The sequence below is a fragment of the Topomyia yanbarensis genome, chromosome 2, assembly GCF_030247195.1.
Source record: "Topomyia yanbarensis strain Yona2022 chromosome 2, ASM3024719v1, whole genome shotgun sequence".
Lineage (NCBI taxonomy): Eukaryota > Metazoa > Arthropoda > Insecta > Diptera > Culicidae > Topomyia > Topomyia yanbarensis.
Genome location: NC_080671.1, coordinates 38,565,597 through 38,587,535, shown reverse-complemented (window position 1 = coordinate 38,587,535; position 21,939 = coordinate 38,565,597). Strand labels below are relative to the sequence as shown.

Here is a 21,939-nt window from a genome sequence, read left to right as displayed (position 1 = left end):
TTTAGCCAAAGAGAAATAATTTTTATTTGGGTTCATGATATAAGATAGGACAAATTTCCGTTTATGCGTAGAAACGCCATCCGTCAGCAAAATCGCCTAAAACATCTGCTTCTAAAACTGCAATATTATTCCCTAAGAAGATAATTGGTTTAAACCGTCTTTATGCATACTTAGTCCAGGTGTTTGCGGTGCCGGAAGGCTGATAACAAAAAGCAGCTTGACATTCAAAATAGTGACTCCAAAAAAGCGATTTGTGTTATCTAGTTTGTTCCTCTTTTCAAAAGAATCCCCTTGTTTCATATAGGTTCGAAAGTAACCGGAACATCAACAGGGATTTCAAAATAGCTTCAACATCGTTTTGCGCCATCTACTTACTTCTATCTCTCAAATGAAGCACATTTTCTTACAAGTTTCTAAGCTATTGTAACGGGATTTCAGAATGGCGTCAATCATCAACTTCCGTGATCTACTGACCACTCTCCATTTTTTAAATTACACCCGTGTAGATGTTGTTTTCCAGGACGCGCCATCTTGGGTTTGTTTCAAAATGACGCCAATAATAAATTTCTGTCATCTACTGACCGACACCCTTCAAACGACATCCATATGGTTATCAGTTTGCTGTGGTATCGGTAAGCCAACTGTAATTTCGGATTTTACAATAGCGTCAATCATCAATTTCTGTCATCTACTGGATACCCCCTTTCAAATGACACCAATATTGAGGATGATTTCCAGTATTGTGTGGTAACTAGAAGCAACCATCTTGAATTCTAAAATAAGGGCAATTCATTTATTACCGTCATCCCTTTTCACATGACGTACATAGTGGTGATTGTTTCAGTATTTTTTGGTAACCGGAAGCCGCCAAATTGACGTCAATCATCAATAACGGGGCCCACCACCCTCCCAGTCAAGTTGCCACCAGGTATGTCCAAGTTGCAACTGAATAATACAAATTTTGAATACCTTTGGTTCGCATTGTTTTGTGGTAACCAGAAGCCGCCATCTTAGTTTTCAAAATGGTGTGAAATGTCCTTATTTTATTCCATCCGGAACCGGTGCTGGAAAGACCATACCGAGGTTGATGGAACTGTAGGAGCGTATAATTTGAAGCACCTCGAATTTCGTATAAATCTATGAATCCAAATAGCAAGAATGATAGAAAATTATATATTTTCTAGTGTTCTTCCGGATCAGTTTTACGGTCACTAAGATTGGTCCAATTCATGTCCATTGTAAAGGATAAATGAAAAATAGTGATATGTACCTAGCACTGCAAAGGTTAATTATAAACAGTTTTTCCACACAAGCCAATAGTCATATTATATACCTACTAAATTTCATCTAAACATACTATTTTGCTAAATAATAACGTTCGTGGAAATCAACTAGTGATTCATCATTATACCCTGTTAACCCTTAGCAACGCGTTTTTTTTTAATTGTTAATACTGTTATTTTTAGCTTTATATAGGTTTTCGGGGTCGCTGATTCTGATTCTGACGTCGAAAATGTAAAATTCAAAATGGCGGATCCAATATGGTGGCTTGGCTAAATTGGATGTTTTTATATTGGCCTAAACGTCTTACAAGTGGGTTGCGGGGTCGCTGATTCTGATTCTGACGTCGAAAATGTAAAATTCAAAATGGTGAATCCAATATACCAACTGTACTTGGTTAAATTTCATGTTTTTTTCATGTTGGCCTAAAACATCTTACAAAGGGGGTTTTTGGGGTAGCTGATTCTGATTCTGACGTCGGAAATGTAAAATTCAAAATTCTTATATGGCGACTGTGCTTAGCTAAATTTCATGTTTTTTTAAATATTGGCCTAAAACGTCTCACAAGGGGGTTGCGGGGTCGCTGATTCTGATTGACGTCGAAAATGTAAAATTCAAAATGGCGGAGATTTGGCATCATGCCACTACACCCAGGTTTTTTACGCGGTTTTTTACGAGGTTTTTTACGCGGACTTTCCAATTAACGCGGTTTTTTTACGCGGATTTTCCAATTAACGCGGTTTTTTTAAGCGGATTTTCGAATTAACGCGGTAGAGTAGGTTCCAGAAATTGATTTTTGAAATCAAAGATGGCGACTTCCGGTTTAGCGAAATTCGCTATAACTCAATCAATATGGGTATTTTCGGAATGGACTTGAAGAGTAGGCGCCAGAAATTGAATTTTGACGTCATTTTGAAATCAAAGATGGCGACTTCCGGTTTAGTGAAATTCGCTATAACCCAATCAATATGGATATTTTCGGAATGGTCTTGAAGAGTAGGTGCCAGAAATTGATAGATGGTGACTTCCGGTTTAGCGAAATTCGCTATAACCCATTCAATGTGCGTGTTTTCGGAATGGACTTGAAGAGTAGGTGCCAGAAATTGATTTTTGACGCCATTTTCAAATCAAAGATGGCGACTTCCGGTTTAGCGAAATTCGCTATAACCCAATTAATATGGGTATTTTCGGAATGGTATTGACAAGTAGGTGCTAGAAATTTATTTTTGACGCCATTTTGAAATCCAAGATTGCGACATCCGGTTTAGCGGAAATTCCCTACAACCCATGCAATATGGGTATTGTCGGAATGCTCTTGAAGAGTAGGTACCAGAAATTTATGTTTGGCGCCATTTTGAAATCCAAGGTGGCGACTTCCAGTTTAGCGAAATTCGCTATAACCCAATCAATATGGGTATTTTCGGAATGGTCTTGACAAAGATCGATGTTTGACGCCATTTTGAATTCCAAAATGGCGACTTCCGGGTTAGCCACATTCACTATAAACCAGTCAATATGAGTGTTTTTGGAATGATCTTAACGAGCAGGTTCCAAAAATTGATGTTTGACGCCATTTTTAAATCCAAGATGATGATTTCCGATTTCGCGAAATTCGCTGTAACCCAATCAATATTGGTATTTTTGGAAGTTGAAGTTTTTGCAAATAGTTTTTTATTAAACAATTTAATTTACTTAAATTTAAGCAATATGTTTAATTTGAATAAATTCAAACCCCCAACTCACACCACATCACAGTGGCACGACTTAGAACAAAAGGTGGACTAAAGTCCAAATTTTTCCGTATCGGTTCATATAGGACGTTTTTATGTAATTTTGGTACGCTGAATTCGTTTTCGATATTAAAACATTTCAAAAATGAACATTTACTATTCATTAGGGTGTCTCAAAAATATTTTTTTTTCTAAATCGTTCTTAAAATTTGTGTATATTAATTTTCGTGTGCTAAATCGTTTTGGATATTAACATTTACAAAAAAAATCATTATACATTGGGGTGGCTCAAAAATAAAAATTTTGTTGTGAAGGTTTAAAATTTTTTTAAAGACATTTTTGTGCGCTGAATTCCTATGTTAGTTATAAAAAATAGAAATTAACTTTACTGCTTATTAGAGTGGCTCAAAAGTAAATATTTTGTCTTTTATAAAGATTTCTTTCAATTGTGATTTCGAAATTTATTTTCCGAATTGAAACGAATTGATTGACATCTCATTATGGGGCTTTAGAAATGACTATATTATTTTAAAGGATCAAATAAGATGGGATTGTCTAATTTTGGAACGTTTAATTCATTAGTGGGTTACTTGGCATGAAAACTACATTTTTTCATTTTCAGAACAAACATTTTGAGCGTCTTAGTGGAATATTGATTTACATTCACTAATCAACAAGATGGTTAACGATTTTGTTGGTTGTGTGCTTTAAGTTGCTTAGATTGCTTATTTCATACCTTAAATTAAATAGATCCAAAATCCTTTTTTCGCGTATATGGTTCATTTAAAAATGGTCATATTTTATTTGGATAATATCGCATACCCTTAAGCTATATCAGTGCTATGCAAACTCGGAAAAAATAGTCTCACCAAATGACTAGAACTCAACTGTGTTCACTCAATTTGACAGTTATTGCGTAAGTTAGCAAAAATAGTTCATGAAACATTTTATGACACATTTCAGATGGTTGAAAATATTTACTGAATTTTAAACATTCTTAATTCCTTTACCACTTAAAAACCATACTTCCCACTCGGCTTCTCACTCTTGATCACTAGTAAAACCCTTGTAGATCATGCTCTAAATGCTATTTGAAAGTTGTGCATAAATTAGTGTCATTATTCTAGTCATAAAGTGAATATTCAAATTAAATATCAGTAATAACCATGCGTCTCCATCCACAGTTTTTTCAAATTTTGACTGCTTATCGCAAGTTTTCGCAAAACTAGCATAGGCTCATTTTAAAGAGGAAATGAAAAGCTTTCGAATGAATATAGTGTGATCGCGGGCATTCACGGGCGTCGTTGTTGTTATCGCTTTAGAAGTTCGAATTCAATAAAAATTCATGACAAATAGTTATCTAAACACTAACTAAACCAACTAGTGACTTATTTTTGGCGATTTTACGATGTAATTTTATCACACGGATAATTTTGGTGAAGTAATGCAATTCATAAAATCAACCGTTTCTTTGAAAAACGAGAATAACCGTATATAGTTCCTATAGTCAAATAATGCAAAAACACTTGAGTTATGCCCTTCAAAAAGCTGTCAAAAATTCATTTTCCATTCAAAACACCTAAAATCTCGCGAAAATGTCTCTGATGGCTCAGCTGATACGAGAAAAATACTAGTGAGAATATCGCATAACCTTCATATATGGACTTAAGTCCGGGCTCGTCCCACTGTGCACATACGTCTCTTTCTTCTCTCTCTTCCATTCAAACCGCACTTTCCTGGATGAACACATAAAAATATTTTGCATTTTGCTGGTTTATGATTAGATCTTATATTTGAAGGTGATTTAGATGATTGCCCAACCGGAAGACGCCATCTAGAATTTTAAATGACGGCAAACATCGACGTTTGTCTGCTACTCGTCAAAACCATTCCGAAAATACTCATGTTGATTGAGTTGGAGAGAATCTCGTGAAATCGGAAGCCGCCATTTGGGATTTGAAAATGGCGCCAAAAATCAATTTTCATGGAAAACCTTGCGAGGAAGGTGCAGATTTATTTATTTCTGGCACCTACTCGTCAATACCATTCCGAAAATACCCATATTGATTGGGTTACAGCGAAATTCGCTAAACCGGAATTCGCCATCTTGGATTGCAAAATGGCGTCAAAAATCAATTTCTGGCACCTACTCTTCAAGACCATTCCAAAAATACCCATATTGATTGGGTTATAGCGAATTTCGCTAAAACCGGAAGTCGCCATCTTTGATTTCAAAATGGCCCTAAAAATCAAATGGAACCTACTCTTCAAGACCATTCCGAAAATACCCATATTGTTGGGGTGCGAGTCTTCCAGACCCGTCTCTTCCATCTTTCCGAAAATCTTCAGTCTTTTGCATTCAAAAGGACTTAGAATATTTTTTGCAAAAACCGTGTTAATTGCGAAATCCACGCAAAAAAAAACTTCCAAAAAATATTCTAAGTCTTTCGCTGAGAGTTTTTTTTGCGCGGATTTTCGAATTAACGCGGTTTTTTACGCGGATTTTCCAATTAACGCGGTTTTTTTACGCGGATTTTCCAATTAACGCGTTTTTTACGCGGATTTTCCAATTAACGCGGTTTTTTCACGCCGTTTTTTTACGCGGTACGTATCCCCCGCGTAAAAAAAACCTGGGTGTATTCTAATAGTGTCCTGGAGTGGTATGAGGCCAATTCTGCCCATTTTGTTCCAAAGGACATGAATCCGCCAAACTGTCCGGAGCTGCAACCGGTGGAGCAGTACTGGGCAATGATGAAGCGGGAACTTCGGAAGAGCAAGAAGATAGTCAAAGACGAGAAGGACATGTTAACCCATTCATGCCCATGTTGTTTGTGGACAACAACGTTTTGAAACAGTTATAACTTTTGATTGAGGCGAGATTTGCTCACAAAAACAATTAAGGCTCATTAATGTGATTATTGCCTTTAATTTGAGTATTAACAGTTACAAGGATCAGCTCTAGAACTTAAGTTATTACAATTAGTCTGATTGAATTCCGATAGAGCAGTGCTGCCAAGGACAGTTTACGTTGACGACGGAAAATTAATTTTTCATATATCTTAGTTTTGGAGCAATATTATTAAAAACTGATAAAATTTATTAATTTAGATTGTCGTTGGTTACGTTTTCCACGTAATTGGACTATTATAATTATTCTAGGAGATTTGTATTGAGCATTAGAAGGTAAAAATTGACCAGCTTCTAGCACTGCCATGGAAGCACCTATCTTTATGAAAATAGGCTTTTCGTGTTTCTTAATCCCTACTTTTTCAAGGAAAAATAGTTTTGAAACTTATAGATGCACTAGAAAAAAGTTGGGCATGAAAGGGTTAAGAAAATGGAAAAAGACTGAGAAACTGGTACCGGATGACACTGTAAAGATTTTGATGGAGGGCATCATGCGAAAATTGCGTTCAATTTTACACTCATGGCTCTATCGATTAACTTTTCTTTTGATTTTTGAAGTAAATATATGTATAAAACTACCCTAAAATTTTGGTTTGATTTCAAACATTATAAGAAAATTGGCATGACATTTTCGGTGTCGCAATAATTTCGTGTTCGCCCTTTAGTTGAGAAATTATCCCTGTCTCTCAGAATCTTTTATAGACCAACATAATAATAAACTCCATTTTTTCATATTTTGATAATTGTTTTAAAAAAACAGACCTACGAAAAATTCTGCAAAAAATCTATTATTTTGTTCAATGTTTGAGATATTGGCAAATAAATTTTTAGATATCTGGGACATTTAGTTCAGACACAACCGAATTTAAAATACGAGATTTTCGAGCTTTAATTGTTTATAACTAATAAGCAATTAACAAATTCACATATTTTTTTGTGATAGCTGTACTCCTTACATCCCTAAGAGTTGATTAAAAGAAAGAATTCGTATTTATGTCAGCTAACAAGAAATGCAATAAAAACTTCGGAGAAGTAGGTGGGACGTATACGTCCCACTGCGTCGCAAAGAGTTAAGGAGAGGTTCTCATTTAAATGACCAAAAAGCAAGCAAAATTTCGATTTTTTGTGGGCCAATGAAAAAACATGAAAAAACACCTTTGGGATTCAAAAAGCTTATATTTTTGTATTCATTTAATTTTTTTTCAAGACCAAGAAACAAAATGGCGCCCTTGGTGACGTTATGTCTGAGGTTGGGTGCGCGTGTTATTCCAAAACTGTGTACAGCCTGCTGCCTCAGGATCGATTTGAAACACAAAACTAATAATAGGGCTCTAAATCCAACTAAATTTATTGGAGTAATGACCTAAGAACGGGTGAAAAACTTTAAATTTGACGTAATGAAGCGATCTCAAACTTTTAGATTTATTTTTTAGCATTTTTTTCCGCTGTAAGGCTTTACTAAAACTAGTGAATTAAAACAATTTGCAGATTTTATAGGTCATTCCTCCGATGAAAAAGGTTTTCTTTCGAGAGGTCAAAAGATGAAATCCTTAAATTGAACCGTTTTCAAATGGGGCGTTTAAAGTTTTGAGAACACTTTCGTTGAAATCTTCGTGGTAGAATGTCAACATTTTGTGCCAATTACATGGAATTTTGAACATCGCTGAATGCGGTTAATTGAGGAAAAATAGGTATTGTGATTTGTAAACTCGAATTTGAGTTAATATGTGTCGAAATCACAAAAATTAAAATGGCGATTCCAAAGCAGCGGCCATAAATGTGACTTTTACAATTTTGACCAAAATTATTCGTTTTTTATCGTTTTCTGTGATTGTTTGATAATTCACACCCTCTACAGATCCGTTTTCAAAACCTACCTGCTGCATTACACGTGTACAGTGCAAGCGCAGCATTCTGGGAACGTGCATAATGCCATAAATAGGTTTCTACCTGAGGCGCGCGTCCCGTGTCGACCATGATGTTGTGAACCATCAATTTATCTGTCTTATTTTCACTTCCAGCGATAATCTGATGTATATATTGCCATGTAGCGGTGAAAACGCGAGCTGTTAGGTTTGCTCCTTGTAAATTGGCTAAAAATTCCATGCAAACTTCCAGCATGTTGGTCCGGTAGTTAGGCTTATTTGATTTGGTTCAAATTTGGAACAAACATTGCTGGTGGAACTCTGAATTAAACTCAGTAGAGGGCGGTTGAATTTACAAAAAATAGTTTTGTTTTGCAGTCTAATGGCGAATGTTCTATTTGAGCTAAGATATCCGATTAGATAGTAAAGGACACGAGTGATATATCCAATATCTCTCCTGAAATTCAATTACAAATCTCATTATAGAGAATACTCAAGATACATTCTCCGAGAACCACATTGAATAATGACGATTGATTTCAGGAAAAATAAAATCCATTTCAGCAATCCCTCCGCAAAGCCCCACAAATGCATCTCCCCGCCCATCACTCGAATGTGCGCACATATCTTTCCCATGGGTATTCGCACAACCTTGCAATACTGGATGGCGCTGAAAGCAAGCACTCCACTCCACATACAACACAACAAGAAAGATAGCCCTCTCGACAAGTCCGGGTTTATGCGGGGGCCCAATCAAGGCTAGCGGCAGACACTACATTTGAAGTTATGGCCAGTCTTCAAACTAAGCTCCACACAAGCAACAGTCGTACATTTTTTATACAACTACCAAAAACGCCCAAACCACATGTTTTGACGTATAAAAGGGTAGGGTAAAGTGAGAGAAAATGTTACCCTCCATCGCGGAAAAGGTCACACACCGAATTAAGATTTCGTATTTTGATATTGTCAATGCCAACAAAAGAACACATCACCCTAGGGATGTAGTGATAAATTAAGGACTTTGTCGATTCCAGTGAGGACTGCAATCTGCTGCCACTGTTATCTACAAGGCATGTCGACGTTGGCATCTTTCGAGAATCCTGACATATTCGTAGCTTTGCTGTAGCCTACGCATTTCACTTCTAGCCTGCTGTGTACGGGAGAAGAGTGCCAGTCCAAACATAATCCACCGAAGGTTTTTGAGTCGACCACAGACACGAGACTAAATGAAAGAGTCCATTAGAACCCGCAGCATTTTTGCCTTCCATATGCCATCGCCTGAATAACACAGTTCAGTTTGTATCGCAAATCTTGTGTGTGTGTGTGGTTCTTCTGCTCCAGGGCGGTTATTTTTTCTTCCTCGTCTGGCTCAACACTGGAGGACTGGAAAAACTGGGCAGCCGTAATGGAACGCTTTCCCAAGTGCAAATAAAACAAACTGAAGCCCTTCTTGTTTATGAATCGGCGCCTCTTCCATCCCACTTTTCAAGGGTGTTCAGTCTGCTGGCACAGCAACATGTTCGTATTTGTCTAACATATATGCTCGAAGGCGACGAAAGCTGCATGGCGGGTCACAGAAAAGAATTGTGTTGAACTGAATAGCAGATGTTTGATAGCATGTTTTGTTGCAAAATCCTACATCGTACATACATTCATACATAGTACCATAGTATACCGAGTCTCGTTCACAGCTCACATTTTCATCTCTTGAACTAACTTTTACGGATTCAACGGTTTTGAGACTTAGAACAATGTACCCGGAAACTAGGTCAGGAAAATATAACCCTTACTCCTATCTCGCTCAGTATTGATTTGTGGATGGCGTTAAAACTTTAAGGGAGAATTTGCTACCATCACACCGGAAAGAAGAGGTTCTAGAAATCAGCAATACGTACCTTTCTTTATTTCTCTTACGTAACCTGCAAGAAAAGGGAAAAGGAATAATTAGTTTTTCGTTAAGATTAGTTTTGTTGTGAATGTTGCTTTTGTACCGGTCATACATAAACATAGTGCCCCTGAAGTGTAAGAAACAAACGACATTAAAAACCAATTTATGCAATTTATTCCACCGGCTGCAACCCTCCCCATATTTCAAGCGGCCAGTGTATTATACTGAGCTGCGAGCAAGGTTAGCCAGCCTTAGAAAGCTTCTTAGTTCTTGCGGTATTCTCAGACGCCTGTCAATGACGGGTTCGTTCGAAACCGTTCGCAGCCAATAATGGGAAGTCCGCACTTGCATATCTACGATTGCCGTTCGAGTGCGGGTGCAGTCAGCCACTTGACTCTCTTCTATGGGTACACAGTCGTCAATGACACAACTGCAACGATCGAAGAAACATCCCCTGACTAGCTGACGGCGGTCGGCCACTTATACTGCTGCACTAAACGAGAGTGAACCCATTATTTTGATTACTTTACATTATGCCCCATAAGAACACGCTCGAGCTGTTGGGTGGTGGTGAAGCGGCAACGACCCGGTCCGTCATTGGTTACGCGTGTGAACACTAGCATATACATACATTATAAATACTATGCAAAGTGGCCGGGTATGTTGGCGAACGTTTTGAATAGTGGAAAGGGACAAGGGGAAAGGATCGGTTGACCAGTGGGTGGTTACTCCAGAAACGTTTTAGAACGTTCCTCGCTTGGTATTATTAGAACGGGCTCGTAAATTTTTCTGATGGAAACACACTCATGCTTCAGTTATCGGAGGAAGAGGAAGGAAATTAGCTTCTCTGCTGATAGTTTGTGGTTTTTATGTTCTCATTCAGCTAATGGAGATGGTTTGATAGTTCCTGAAATGGAATGGTTAATGGGATCCTTGGGAAGGTGAGGTGACTATCCAAGATAATAGCAGGAATTGATAAGTGGGTTCATTTTCGTGATCAGTATAAACATTTGAATACAAAATGTTTTTTAAAATATTTTCATTGGAAAGTTTGAGATTTGATTTGCGACATCTTGAGCTTGAGCGACCAGGTTGCAATTCTGTTATTGATCGGGACTAACTGTAACTGCACAGAGAATCGATAGATGATACTGCCTGGGAGTAGCAAACCATTCTTCAATCTACAACTCAATTATCAAATTTAGTATAATTATACTATATTATACTAAATTTGGGATAATTTTACAATGCAGTTTAGCTGTGTGTTTTCCGTAAGGTTCAAGGGTTATATCATCTTAGTGGAATATGAACTAAGCCCGAGAATATTGTAGTACTTACTGATATCAAAATCTGCGTTGAATTAATGTTCTGAATTATTCATTCGGTTAGGTTTTACTTCAAAAAGGTTGTTTGAATTCATTCGCATGCAAAACCGGATGATCATTTGGAAATCAAAGTCATCTCAAGGTGAGACGGACGTCGAAACAAAATCGGCTCCCCGGTTCAAAGTATATCCGAGCTCAGCCACCGGGCCATTTGTGATCTTCTTTCGGACCAAAGAAAAAATGTTTGAATCTGTTGCAGATTTCTCGGGTTCTGGCGAATCGGCATCCGGCCGTGACAGAGATATCGAAAATTCGCCCTGATAAGCTTCGGGTGGTTGTTAACAGTTTAAATCAGGCAAATGATATTGCTGACTACGGACCCTTTACGGATGAGTGCAGAGTATATATTTCAGCTAACAGGGTTGAAGTTTGCGTGGTAGTCTCCGATTCGATTCTGAGTTGCGAGGACCTGCTGAAATATGGGACTGGCTGTTTCAAAGAGCCCATGCATCAGCCAGTGAAGATACTGCAGTGTAAACGTTTGCACTCAGCATCAGTCGCAGCTGACGGGAAAAAATAAACGTCAACTCAGACTCTTATCGGGTGACCTTCGCCGGTTCTGCTCTACTCAACTACGTCCTCTTTGACAAGGTTCATCTACCTGTTCGCCTCTTTGTGCCGCGGGTCATGAACTGTACTAATTGCAAACAATTGGGACACACAGCCTCCCATTGTAGCAATAAAACCCGCTGTGGGAAATGCGGTGGGAATCATGCGGATGATTCCTGTGGAAGAGATGTCGAAAAGTGTCTCTACTGTGGGTGAAACCCACATGATCTCCCTTCATGTCCCGCGTACAAACAGCGCGAGGAAAATCTTAAGCGTTCCCTTCAGGGACGCTCTAAGCGATCTTTTGCAGAAATGCTTAAGATAGCTACGCCACCTGTCTCTACGAACATCTTTACCAACTTGTCTACTGACGAAGGCGACTGTGATGAACCCCAGGAGGGAACATCTTCTGCTGTGCCTAGAAGTAGTAGAAAAAGGAAGAACATTTCCTCTTCCAAGCTTCGTCGTAAAGGCCAGAAGGTGTCTCTTCATGGTCCCCCTAAAATAACTACTCAAGGAAGTACTGGTGCAAAACCGAAGCAAGTCGCTCCCTGTCTCAGTAACCTGAGCTCAGAAAGAGAGTTACCAGCACTTCCAGGAACATCAAAAATCCCAAGTGTTCCCATATCTCAGCCAGAGAAAGAAAACAGTGCTGGCTTAATAAATTTCTCTGACATTGTGGACCGTATTCTTACAGCGTTAAACATTTCTGACCCCCTTAAAAGTATCTTGATAAGTTTTCTCCCCGCAGTAAAAACATTCTTGATGCAGTTCACTGCGAAATGGCCCCTCCTTTCAGCGATTGTATCCTTCGATGGCTAATTCATCGAACGAGGTCAAGGATTTAATCACTGTTCTACAGTGGAATTGCAGAAGCATTATCCCGAAAATCGATTCGTTTAAAATCTTACTAAATAATTTGAAATGCGATGCATTTGCCCTATGCGAGACATGGCTCACTTCAGAAATAACCCTACACTTCCACGATTTTAATATTATTCGCTTGGATCGAGAAGACTCTTACGGAGGAGTACTTTTGGGGATGAAAAAGTGCTATTCTTTCAACCGAATCGACCTCCCCTCGACACCAGGTATTGAAGTTGTCGCTTGCCAAACCAGAATTAAGGGCAAAGACCTTTGCATTGATTCCACCTACATTCCCCATAGAGCCTCAGTCAGCCACCGGCGGCTTTGCGATATTGCGGAGCTCCTCCCCGCATCGAGGCTTTAGGTGACTTCAACTCTCACGGTACGGCATGGGGTTGCCTTCATGACGATAATCGATCTACTCTACTCCATGAGCTTTGCGACAACTTCAATATGACCATTTTGAATATGGGTGAAATGACACGAATTCCTGCCTCTCCAGCGCGTCCGAGCGCGTTAGACCTGCCCATCTGCTCGACATCGCTGCGTTTAGATTGCATGTGGAAGGTAGTCTCTGATCCCCACATCAGCGACCATCTGCCAATTGTAATTAATATTGCTAACGGTTCAGGGCCACCGAATACAGTCAATGTTTCGGATGACCTCACACGAAATATTGATACGCGTCCGCGATATCCGACAAAGTAGAATCGACACAAGAGCTTCCTCCGGAGGAAGAGTACGGGTTCCTGGCTGGCTTGATTCTCGATACCGCGATTCAAGCTCAGACTAAACGCGTACCAGACGCGAACTCACGCGGGCGACCTCCCAATCCATGGTGGGACAAAGAGTGCTCAGACGTGTACGCGGAGAAGGCCGCTGCGTATAAGACCCTCCGGGATGACGGGCTGCTAGCTAGCTACCGACAGTACGCGATGGCGGAAACGCGCATGAAGAGTTTGGTAAAAGCCAAAAAACGTAGCTACTGGCGCCGGTTCGTCGACGGACTAACGAGAGAAACATCAATGAGCGCTCTTTGGAGTACGGCCCGGCGCTTACGAAACCGAAACAGTACTAACGAGAGCGTGGAATATTGAAACCGTTGGATATTCAATTTTGCTAAGAAGGTTTGTCCGGATTCCGCCCCGGCACAGAAGATCTACCGCGCCGCGTCCCGTCACGATAACGCGAACGAAAAACCGTTTTCGATGGTGGAGTTCTCAATTGCTCTCTTATCATGTAACAATAAAGCCCCAGGGCTAGACAGAATCAAATTTAACTTGTTAAAGAATCTGCCAGACTCTGCCAAGAGACGCTTGTTGAATTTATTTAATAGGTTTCTTGAGGGTAATATTGTCCCTCATGACTTGGCAAGTGAAGGTCATCACCATTCAAAAACCAGAAAAACCAGCCTCCGACCACAACTCGTATCGACCGATCGCGATGCTGTCCTGTATCCGAAAGTTGTTCGAGAAAATGATCTTATTTCGCCTCGATCATTGGGTTGAAGCAAATGGCTTACTGTCAGATACACAATTTGGTTTCCGCAAAGGAAAAGGGACGAACGACTGTCTTGCGTTGTTCTCAACAGAAATTCAAATGGCCTATGCTAGCAAAGAGCAGATGGCATCAGTTTTCCTAGATAAAAAGGGTGCTTTTGATTCAGTTTCTATCAAAATTCTTTCTGAGAAGCTGCACCACCATGGTCTCTCACCGACTCTAAACAACTTTTTGCTAAACTTGCTGTCTGAAAAACATATGCATTTTTCGCATGGTGATTTACCGACATTACGAATCAGCTACATGGGTCTTCCCCAGGGCTCATGTCTAAGCCCCCTTCTCTATAACTTTTACGGGAATGACATTGATGAATGTCTTGTCAATTCCTACACGCAGCTTGCAGATGACGGTGTGGTGTCTATTACAGGTCCCAAAGGCGTAGATCTGTAAGGACCATTGCAAGATACCTTGGACAATTTGTCTGCTTGGGCCCTCCAACTAAGTATCGAGTTCTCCACTGACAAAACTGAGCTAGTCGTATTTTCAAGGAAGCGTGAACCAGCGCAACTACAGCTTCAATTAATGGGTCAAACTAATGCTCAGGTTTCAACTTTCAAATATCTCGGGGTCTGGTTCGACTCTAAAGGAACCTGGGGATGTCACATTAGGTATCTGAAACAGAAGTGCCAATAAAGGATCAACTTTCTCCGTACAATAACCGGAACATGGTGAGGTGCCCACCCAGGAGACCTGATCAGGCTGTACCAAACAACAATATTGTCGGTGATGGAGTACGGGAGTTTCTGTTTCCGCTCCGCTGCGAACATACATTCCATCAAACTAGAGCGAATCCAATATTGTTGTTTGCGTATTGCTTTGGGTTGCATGCACTCGACACATATGATGAGTTTAGAAATGCTGGCGGGCATTCTTCCGCTGAAAAATCGATTTTGGGACCTCTCATATCGATTGCTCATCCGATGCGATATCTTGAACCCGTTAGTAATTGCAAATTTCGAAAGGTTTGTCGAGCTCAGTTCTCAAACCCGATTTATGTCCTTCATGCTTCTGATTCAACTGTGTTCTTCAACATATCCATGAAAGACGAGATTCGTGGAATCCCGGATCACATACGTCCGCAAGTGATTCCAAGCATCTTTCATAGTAAATTTCGAGAAGTCGACTCAAACAAGATGTTCTCCAACGACGGGTCAAACCTCGACGGCTCCACTGGCTTCGGTATATTCAATCAAAACCTCACCGCCTCATTCAAACTCAATGATCCTGCTTCAGTTTACGTCGCAGAACTTGCTGATATTCACTAAACTCTTGGGATCATTGATACTGTGCCCACCGATCATTACTTTGTCTCGGATAGCCTCAGCTCAATCGAGGCTCTCCGTTCAATGAAACCTAGAAAGCACATTCCATTTTTTCTGGGGAAAATCTGGGAGCGCCTGCGTGATTTGTCTGTAAGATCGTACAAGATTACCTTAGTTTGGGTTCCCTCGCATTACTCCATTCCAGGTAATGAAGATGCGGACTCTTTAGGTAAGGCGGGCGCTTTACAAGGTGACATATATGAAAGACCAATTAGCTTAAACGAATTTTTCAGTATTACTCATCAGAAAACCCTCGAAAGTTGCCAAACTTCATTGAGCAATGGTGAACTGGGAAGGTGGCTACATTCGTTAATCCCTAAGATATCGACGAAACCTTGGTTCAGGGGGATGGATGTGGATCGGGATTTCATTCGCGTGATGTCTCGGCTCATGTTCAATCACTACACACTGGACGCTCATCTCCGACGTATTGGGCTCGCGGATAGCGATATCTGCGCTTCTGGCAACGGTTCCCGATCAGAATGAAATAACAAGATTATAACAGAACACATTTTTTGTAACATATTGTGTTATAAATTAGGTCTCGTTAGTAGTTAAAATAACAGAAATTTATAACAAGTAACAATGCGAGTTATAGTTTTGAAATATTTCTGTTATGTGTTTCTGATCGGGCTATCACGAGATCGAACATATTGTCTGGGCATGCGCCGAGTACTGTTCTGCCAGATCTCAACTATTCGATTCCCTTCGGGCCCGAGAAAGATCACCCAATGTCCCGGTTCGAGATGTACTGGCAAGCCGCGATCTCGTCAATATGTACCTTTAATACACCTTTTTAAAAACCATCAATATCCAGATTTAACTGCCCCCGGTCATTTCTCATTTGTATCATTCCCAGAAATGCCCTCTTCCGTCTACCGTACCCCAACGATGGTTTTATGCGACTCTAAGACGAGACAAAACATCTGTCGAATGACCACGAAACACCACGAAACACCACGAGACCTACAGTACAACAACATACGCGCAACGCGGTGTGTTGCCGATCCGCATCTGAGCCGTACTACGAAGTCGTCTGGAGGAACCCCTGCCGGCTCGAGGAAGACCGCCCGACGTCCCAATATTTGATGCATCCATCCGAATCTGTAACCATTGTCGTTGATTCCCGATGCCGGAAACTAGTGTAATATAACAAGATATAATATAGAAAACTACAAGGGGCAGCCCTTTGGGGTCGCACGAGCTGTAGACGTAGGACTATACTACTTAATGTAAAATATTTATTTTATTAGTACATTCATAGTAATAATAAATCAAACATATTTCTTACGTATGGTTTAATCACAACCAATCAACATCGAATATTACATATTGAAACAAACCTTCTTGGTTATCAGGTCATTTCATTTGTAGTAGGTGATCGAATCCGATTAAACTTATTTAAGAAGATCTGAAGAAAGAAGACAGAAAACTGTGACCGAACTAATATCTGGAACTAAAGCTTTATAGCATAAGATTAGCTTGTAAAAACTTTTCGATTGTGTGTGGTAAAATCAGTGCAGTAAAATTTCATTTCATTCAATCGAAACTGAATGAACGCAGTCAATCAGTCGTCTACGGTAGCATTCATATTCATTTAACGCATCAGATGCTGTTGATCTGAAGCTCGGTTCATGGCTCTTCACTCACCGTCGCTTTCAAATGAGTCGCAATTCATAGTCAACCTCCTTCGTTTGATTCTCTCAAATGAATAGATCCGCTTTCAATTTACCCAGTGAGCACCAGTCAAATGAGATCCAGGTAAGCCTAAGACAAGAAGAGACAACTGGCTTCGTGTTTTTGGTTATCTTGCCTTTCTTGTGCCAGATGACAGATGAGTGTATGCAGCTATCGAGGTTGGCAGTGCAGCCAATTTCTTTGTCATATTTAGATATGTTGCTATAATACACATAATAATGACCGTTTTATTAACACACATTTCGCCAACATTTATCTGGTACTAATCAATCCAACAGTTTTATCACATACTTCTTGTTTCTAGCAAATTTGGCCAGCATAACAGCCTATTCATCAGAATCAAATTTGCAACAAAAATATAATAGAGATGAACGTACTACCAAATACGTTTTTCATTGCAACCAGTTCCAACAAGCTGTTATTACTAGATTCATTATATTTTGTCTGAAATCTGCGAATTTAAGAAATTGTGAAAAATAATTATGCAATATGCTATAATTATTGTACGAAGCTGTCAAAGTCATTGCTAAAATCAAATATGTAATTCAGCAATTTTCTTTGCACCTCTACCAATATTTTCCTGTTCCGATGACATGGTGAAGGGGTAAAACACTTCCACACTGGTTCTATAGGAACACATTACGAGCACAGTCTACAGACACGAGAATAGTCGATGTTCTCTATCAGAAAAAATTCGAAAAGATTTTGCTCGACATGAATGCTATAAACAAGTCATATCGATGGTGGGTTTATTGAAGTAACCAAAAGTCGCCATATTGGATCGATTGCAAAATGTCCTCAATCATCAGTTTACGTCAACTACTGACCAGGACTACTTGTACTTGCAAAAGCAATGTAGACATATATTGATTATGGTTTCGCTTTAGTGGTTACCGAAAAACCGCCATCTTTGTTTTCATGATGGTCTAAATTCATAAATTCCGGTGTTTTATGACTATTTTAAATGATACCCATATTGATAGTTGTTTTCACTGTTTCTTGGTAACCAAAGGCCGTCATCTTGGATTTCAAATAAACCTCTTTTTAAATGGTATCCATGTTGCCTCATCTCTGATTTTAAAATGACTTTAACCATCGAGCTTGAACTTGAGCTTGACTTTATACGACCACCCCTGGCTGCCACTCCGTTATCGATCTGGACTAGCTGAAGTTGCACAGGGAATCAGAAGGTAATTATGCTTGGGATTAGGAAAACATCTTTCAATGTGCAACTCTTGGTAATCCTAAAGTGTTTATTGATCAAAACCGGCATCGGCCAGGCCCGAAAGTAGATCGCAGAAGGAACGTTCGTCCGGCCTACAGCAAGTGCTTTTGCTAGAGGCCGTATATACTACTGCGTACTCCAAAAGTATCACGGGAGGAGGACATTTGTTAGTAACTAGATATCGACCCATCAACTCATGGACCGGAAATCAACGGCCTTACATCCCTTCCGAAGGAAAAAATTTCAGAAAAATCTCTACGACCTCGGCTGGGATTGAACCCAGACCAACTGGGATGGGTGGCTGTCACGCTTACCACTCAACCAACTGCGCCTTCGTTTAAAATGACTTTAACCATCGATTTCCGTTATCTATCATCTTGGACCTTTAACGAGTTCGACCTTTTACTCTTAAGACAAGACAAGGCAACTAGTAATACGATTTCTGTATATTTCTGTATTTTGATAGTACGGCCATCTCTATATAAATTTTAGTGGCAAATTTGATTCTGATAAATAGGCTGTTATGCTGGCCAAATTTGCTAGAAACATGTAGTATGTGATAAAAATGTTGGATTGATTAGTTCCATTTTGGAAAATTAAGAGTTAATAAAACGGTCATTATTATGTGCTATAATAAGCAATATATCTAAATATGACAAAGAAATTGGCTGCACTGCCAACCTCGCTAGCTGCATACAGTCATCTGTCAACAATCATTCAGCAGGATAAAAGAAAGGTGAGAAACTAAAAATACAGAGACAACTGCTCCAAGATTAGGAGAAAGAAAGGGTCGGTACATTTGTCATTTTTGAGTGAATTTGTTTAAACTTGTAAAATTAAGCATGCCCACCGGGCCGCTGGTAGTAAACATAATCATCCGGACGAGCATCCCGGTTCTTTGGCGCACGGTGAAAAGAGAGAAAAGGCCGGGTTTTACATTTTTATCTCGAAACTACTGATAAAAAATAATTATTACCAAATCAAAACAATACTCGAAAAAATGACAACCTCACTCATACAGAGAAAAAATGTTCCTACCTGTATCCGTCTTGAGTTGTCTCGTCTTATCATAGCCTTTACCCTATATGTATTTATTATCTTGGTCGGAGTTATTTTCATCTCAGTGAGTGTTCATTCATATTCATTTGTGAGTGGTTCATTGGAATGGTTCACTTCCATTAACTGAGACCATGCTAATGTGAGGTAGGTTTTCAATAGAAACTAAACAGGCAAAAACGTCAAATGACCAGAACCTGTTGTTCAATTGACAGTGAACTCTGAGCGACTCAAACGAAGACGGCAGCAGAACTCAACTGATATAGTGGTGGTATGCTTACAGTGAAAGGCTCGCAGTTTCAATTGAAACGAATATTTTCGTTTGAAATTGATATTTTACCGCACTGGGTAAAATACTCGGACAAGTCAAGAAAAATCAAATTTTAGGCAATATAATCACATTTCATGTATAGACCAAGCATTCTAGTTATATTTTGCCATTATTGTAACTTTCCTAAAGTATGCATACAAATATAGCGAATGCATTATCGAAACTATAAATATACAAGAATCGAAAACAATTTTATATATGGACAAGATGCGTTTTTGCAACGGTTTTTCAAGAGGCAGTGTATTCATTGTGTAGGCTTTGTAGTATGTACCTATTAGTAGAATCAAATACTATAGGCTGTGTGGAAATGAATCACGTGATGTGGAAATGAAACAATGAATTGATCGAACGTAAATAATAAACTTTCGTTGTGCAATTTAGTAACAAATTAGATCTACCTACCTACACATTCGCCTCAAACATTAAACCCAAGCGCACAAAGCAAAATGAATGAACGCTGATGATGATGGGTAGAGCGAAAGAGACAACTAATACCACGACACTATGTTAACCGTGTTTGCAAATGGAGCTCGCATGTACAAACTATTTTGTATGCGAATAATTATACATAAAAGTGTGATGGAAACGAGCACAACACAAAAGATAGCATAGTGTATGACAGGACAAGCTCAGTCGCATTCACTGGGTAGCGTACCTCCACAGGCAGTGTAACGGACTTCTAACTCAGCTACACTAGCTGTGAAAACACACAGCGCAGCAACCTTCTTCGCCTGCTGTTCAACAGGCAACTGAGCTGCCCTGGCGAAATCCGTCCGTTTAAATAGTCGATGATGACGTCATTCATAGAAACGTAGCGCGCTAGGTACACAAATCTGTCGTGCTGGACTAGGGAAGCGCTATCTTCTGTGTGTAAATGCGCGATATTTTGACTAGGTTGTTCATTATTTAAATTTTTAATGCCATGAAATCAAAAATCTTTGGGTTTATCAATTGGAATCCATTCTTAGAAGTATTTCGGGGCGATATGCGCAAAAAATTTGAAAATTTATCGTCGGATGGCTGAATTATATGCGTTTAAAATTGGACCACTTTTTGTTACACACCATTTTTGTAGAATTTGCAACGTGCACCCCTATATCGAAAACAAAGACGTAGTCCTACGTCAAAAAATACACTATAGCGAGTATATTAGAGTGAAAAACTGTTGTTATCAACCCCTTGGTGATAAAATGTGGACATTGACAAAATCATGACATATTATTTCCTTTCTGATTATTTTATGTAGGGGAAGGTGGGGTGTTGGAAACCATAGGGAGTTATCAACACCGTCAGTTCCCGCTAAGCTATAAATGATAAAAATGCGTAACTACTTTTAAATGTTTCTACTGTCATGACGGAACTTTTTCATTAGCAAATGTTTCATTAACTCGTGTTCTTCGTGTTTAGGGTCCTAGCGAATAAATATACCAAACAAAAAGTTTTTTTGCTCAATTGTATTTGTGGTATGTGGAGTCGAGTTATGTAGTTGTTTTTAAAGTAAATTAGTGCAAAACATTCCTTGTGCAATTGGCTTTTATTGATAAAAAATTTTGGATGAACCTTTATTGTGTCGATGGAGATACGTGCTTTTCGAAGATAGGGTAAAGTGCCCATTTTCACCATAATAAGCAAGGTGCCTCACTAATTCGTTAATTTCTCGCCCTACAATCAATGGAATGTGTAAAAATTGACATCAACAGCTTTGCTTCGTTGTTAAGAACCAATATAATAACACAAATGCGCTGAAAACAGTAAAATTCTCGTATTTGAGGGCAACGAAAACTCGAATCGAGTGCCCCTATTGTTGCGATACCATTTAACTCAATAAGTTGAACAAAGATGGCAGACACCGCTCTAACCAACGGCTTCAAATGGAAAGGGCGATAATAGAAACATGGCGCAAATGGGCTCATCACCCTATGTAAAGTTGGGAGTTGTGAACCATAACTTACAGTAGATTATAGTTATTTTTTTTAAAAGAACAGAACAGTTTTAGAAAAACAGGATGACTCATACATGTTATGATATAAAAAAGTTAAATTTTATGCGAAGAATAGGATTCTACTATAATTTTAATCTTCCCGTGCCGCAACCGCGAATTCAGGTGGCTTGGGGCGAATCATTTTGTCATCTACGCATTGTGAATCAGATCTTTTTTCCATCTCATCTTTAGTTTAGAAATAATAAAATTGATCTTTTATAACCCTAATAAAAATAAATCACAACTATATTCCATTTTTTCTACTTTTTCGGATAGTTCACAACTTCCCACCAA

At 39.2% G+C, this 21,939-nt stretch overlaps 1 protein-coding gene across 3 annotated transcripts in view; it reads right to left on the bottom strand.

Moving 5' to 3' along the window:
* LOC131683070 (disintegrin and metalloproteinase domain-containing protein 10-like) overlaps positions 1–21,939 on the bottom strand; it is a 257,886-nt gene that overhangs the window by 55,369 nt on the left and 180,578 nt on the right. For all 3 annotated transcript variants that reach the window (XM_058964894.1, XM_058964896.1, XM_058964895.1), the window contains exon 3: positions 9,679–9,702. In XM_058964894.1, coding sequence (XP_058820877.1) covers positions 9,679–9,702 — 24 coding nt within the window. The remainder of the gene's footprint in view (positions 1–9,678; positions 9,703–21,939) is intronic.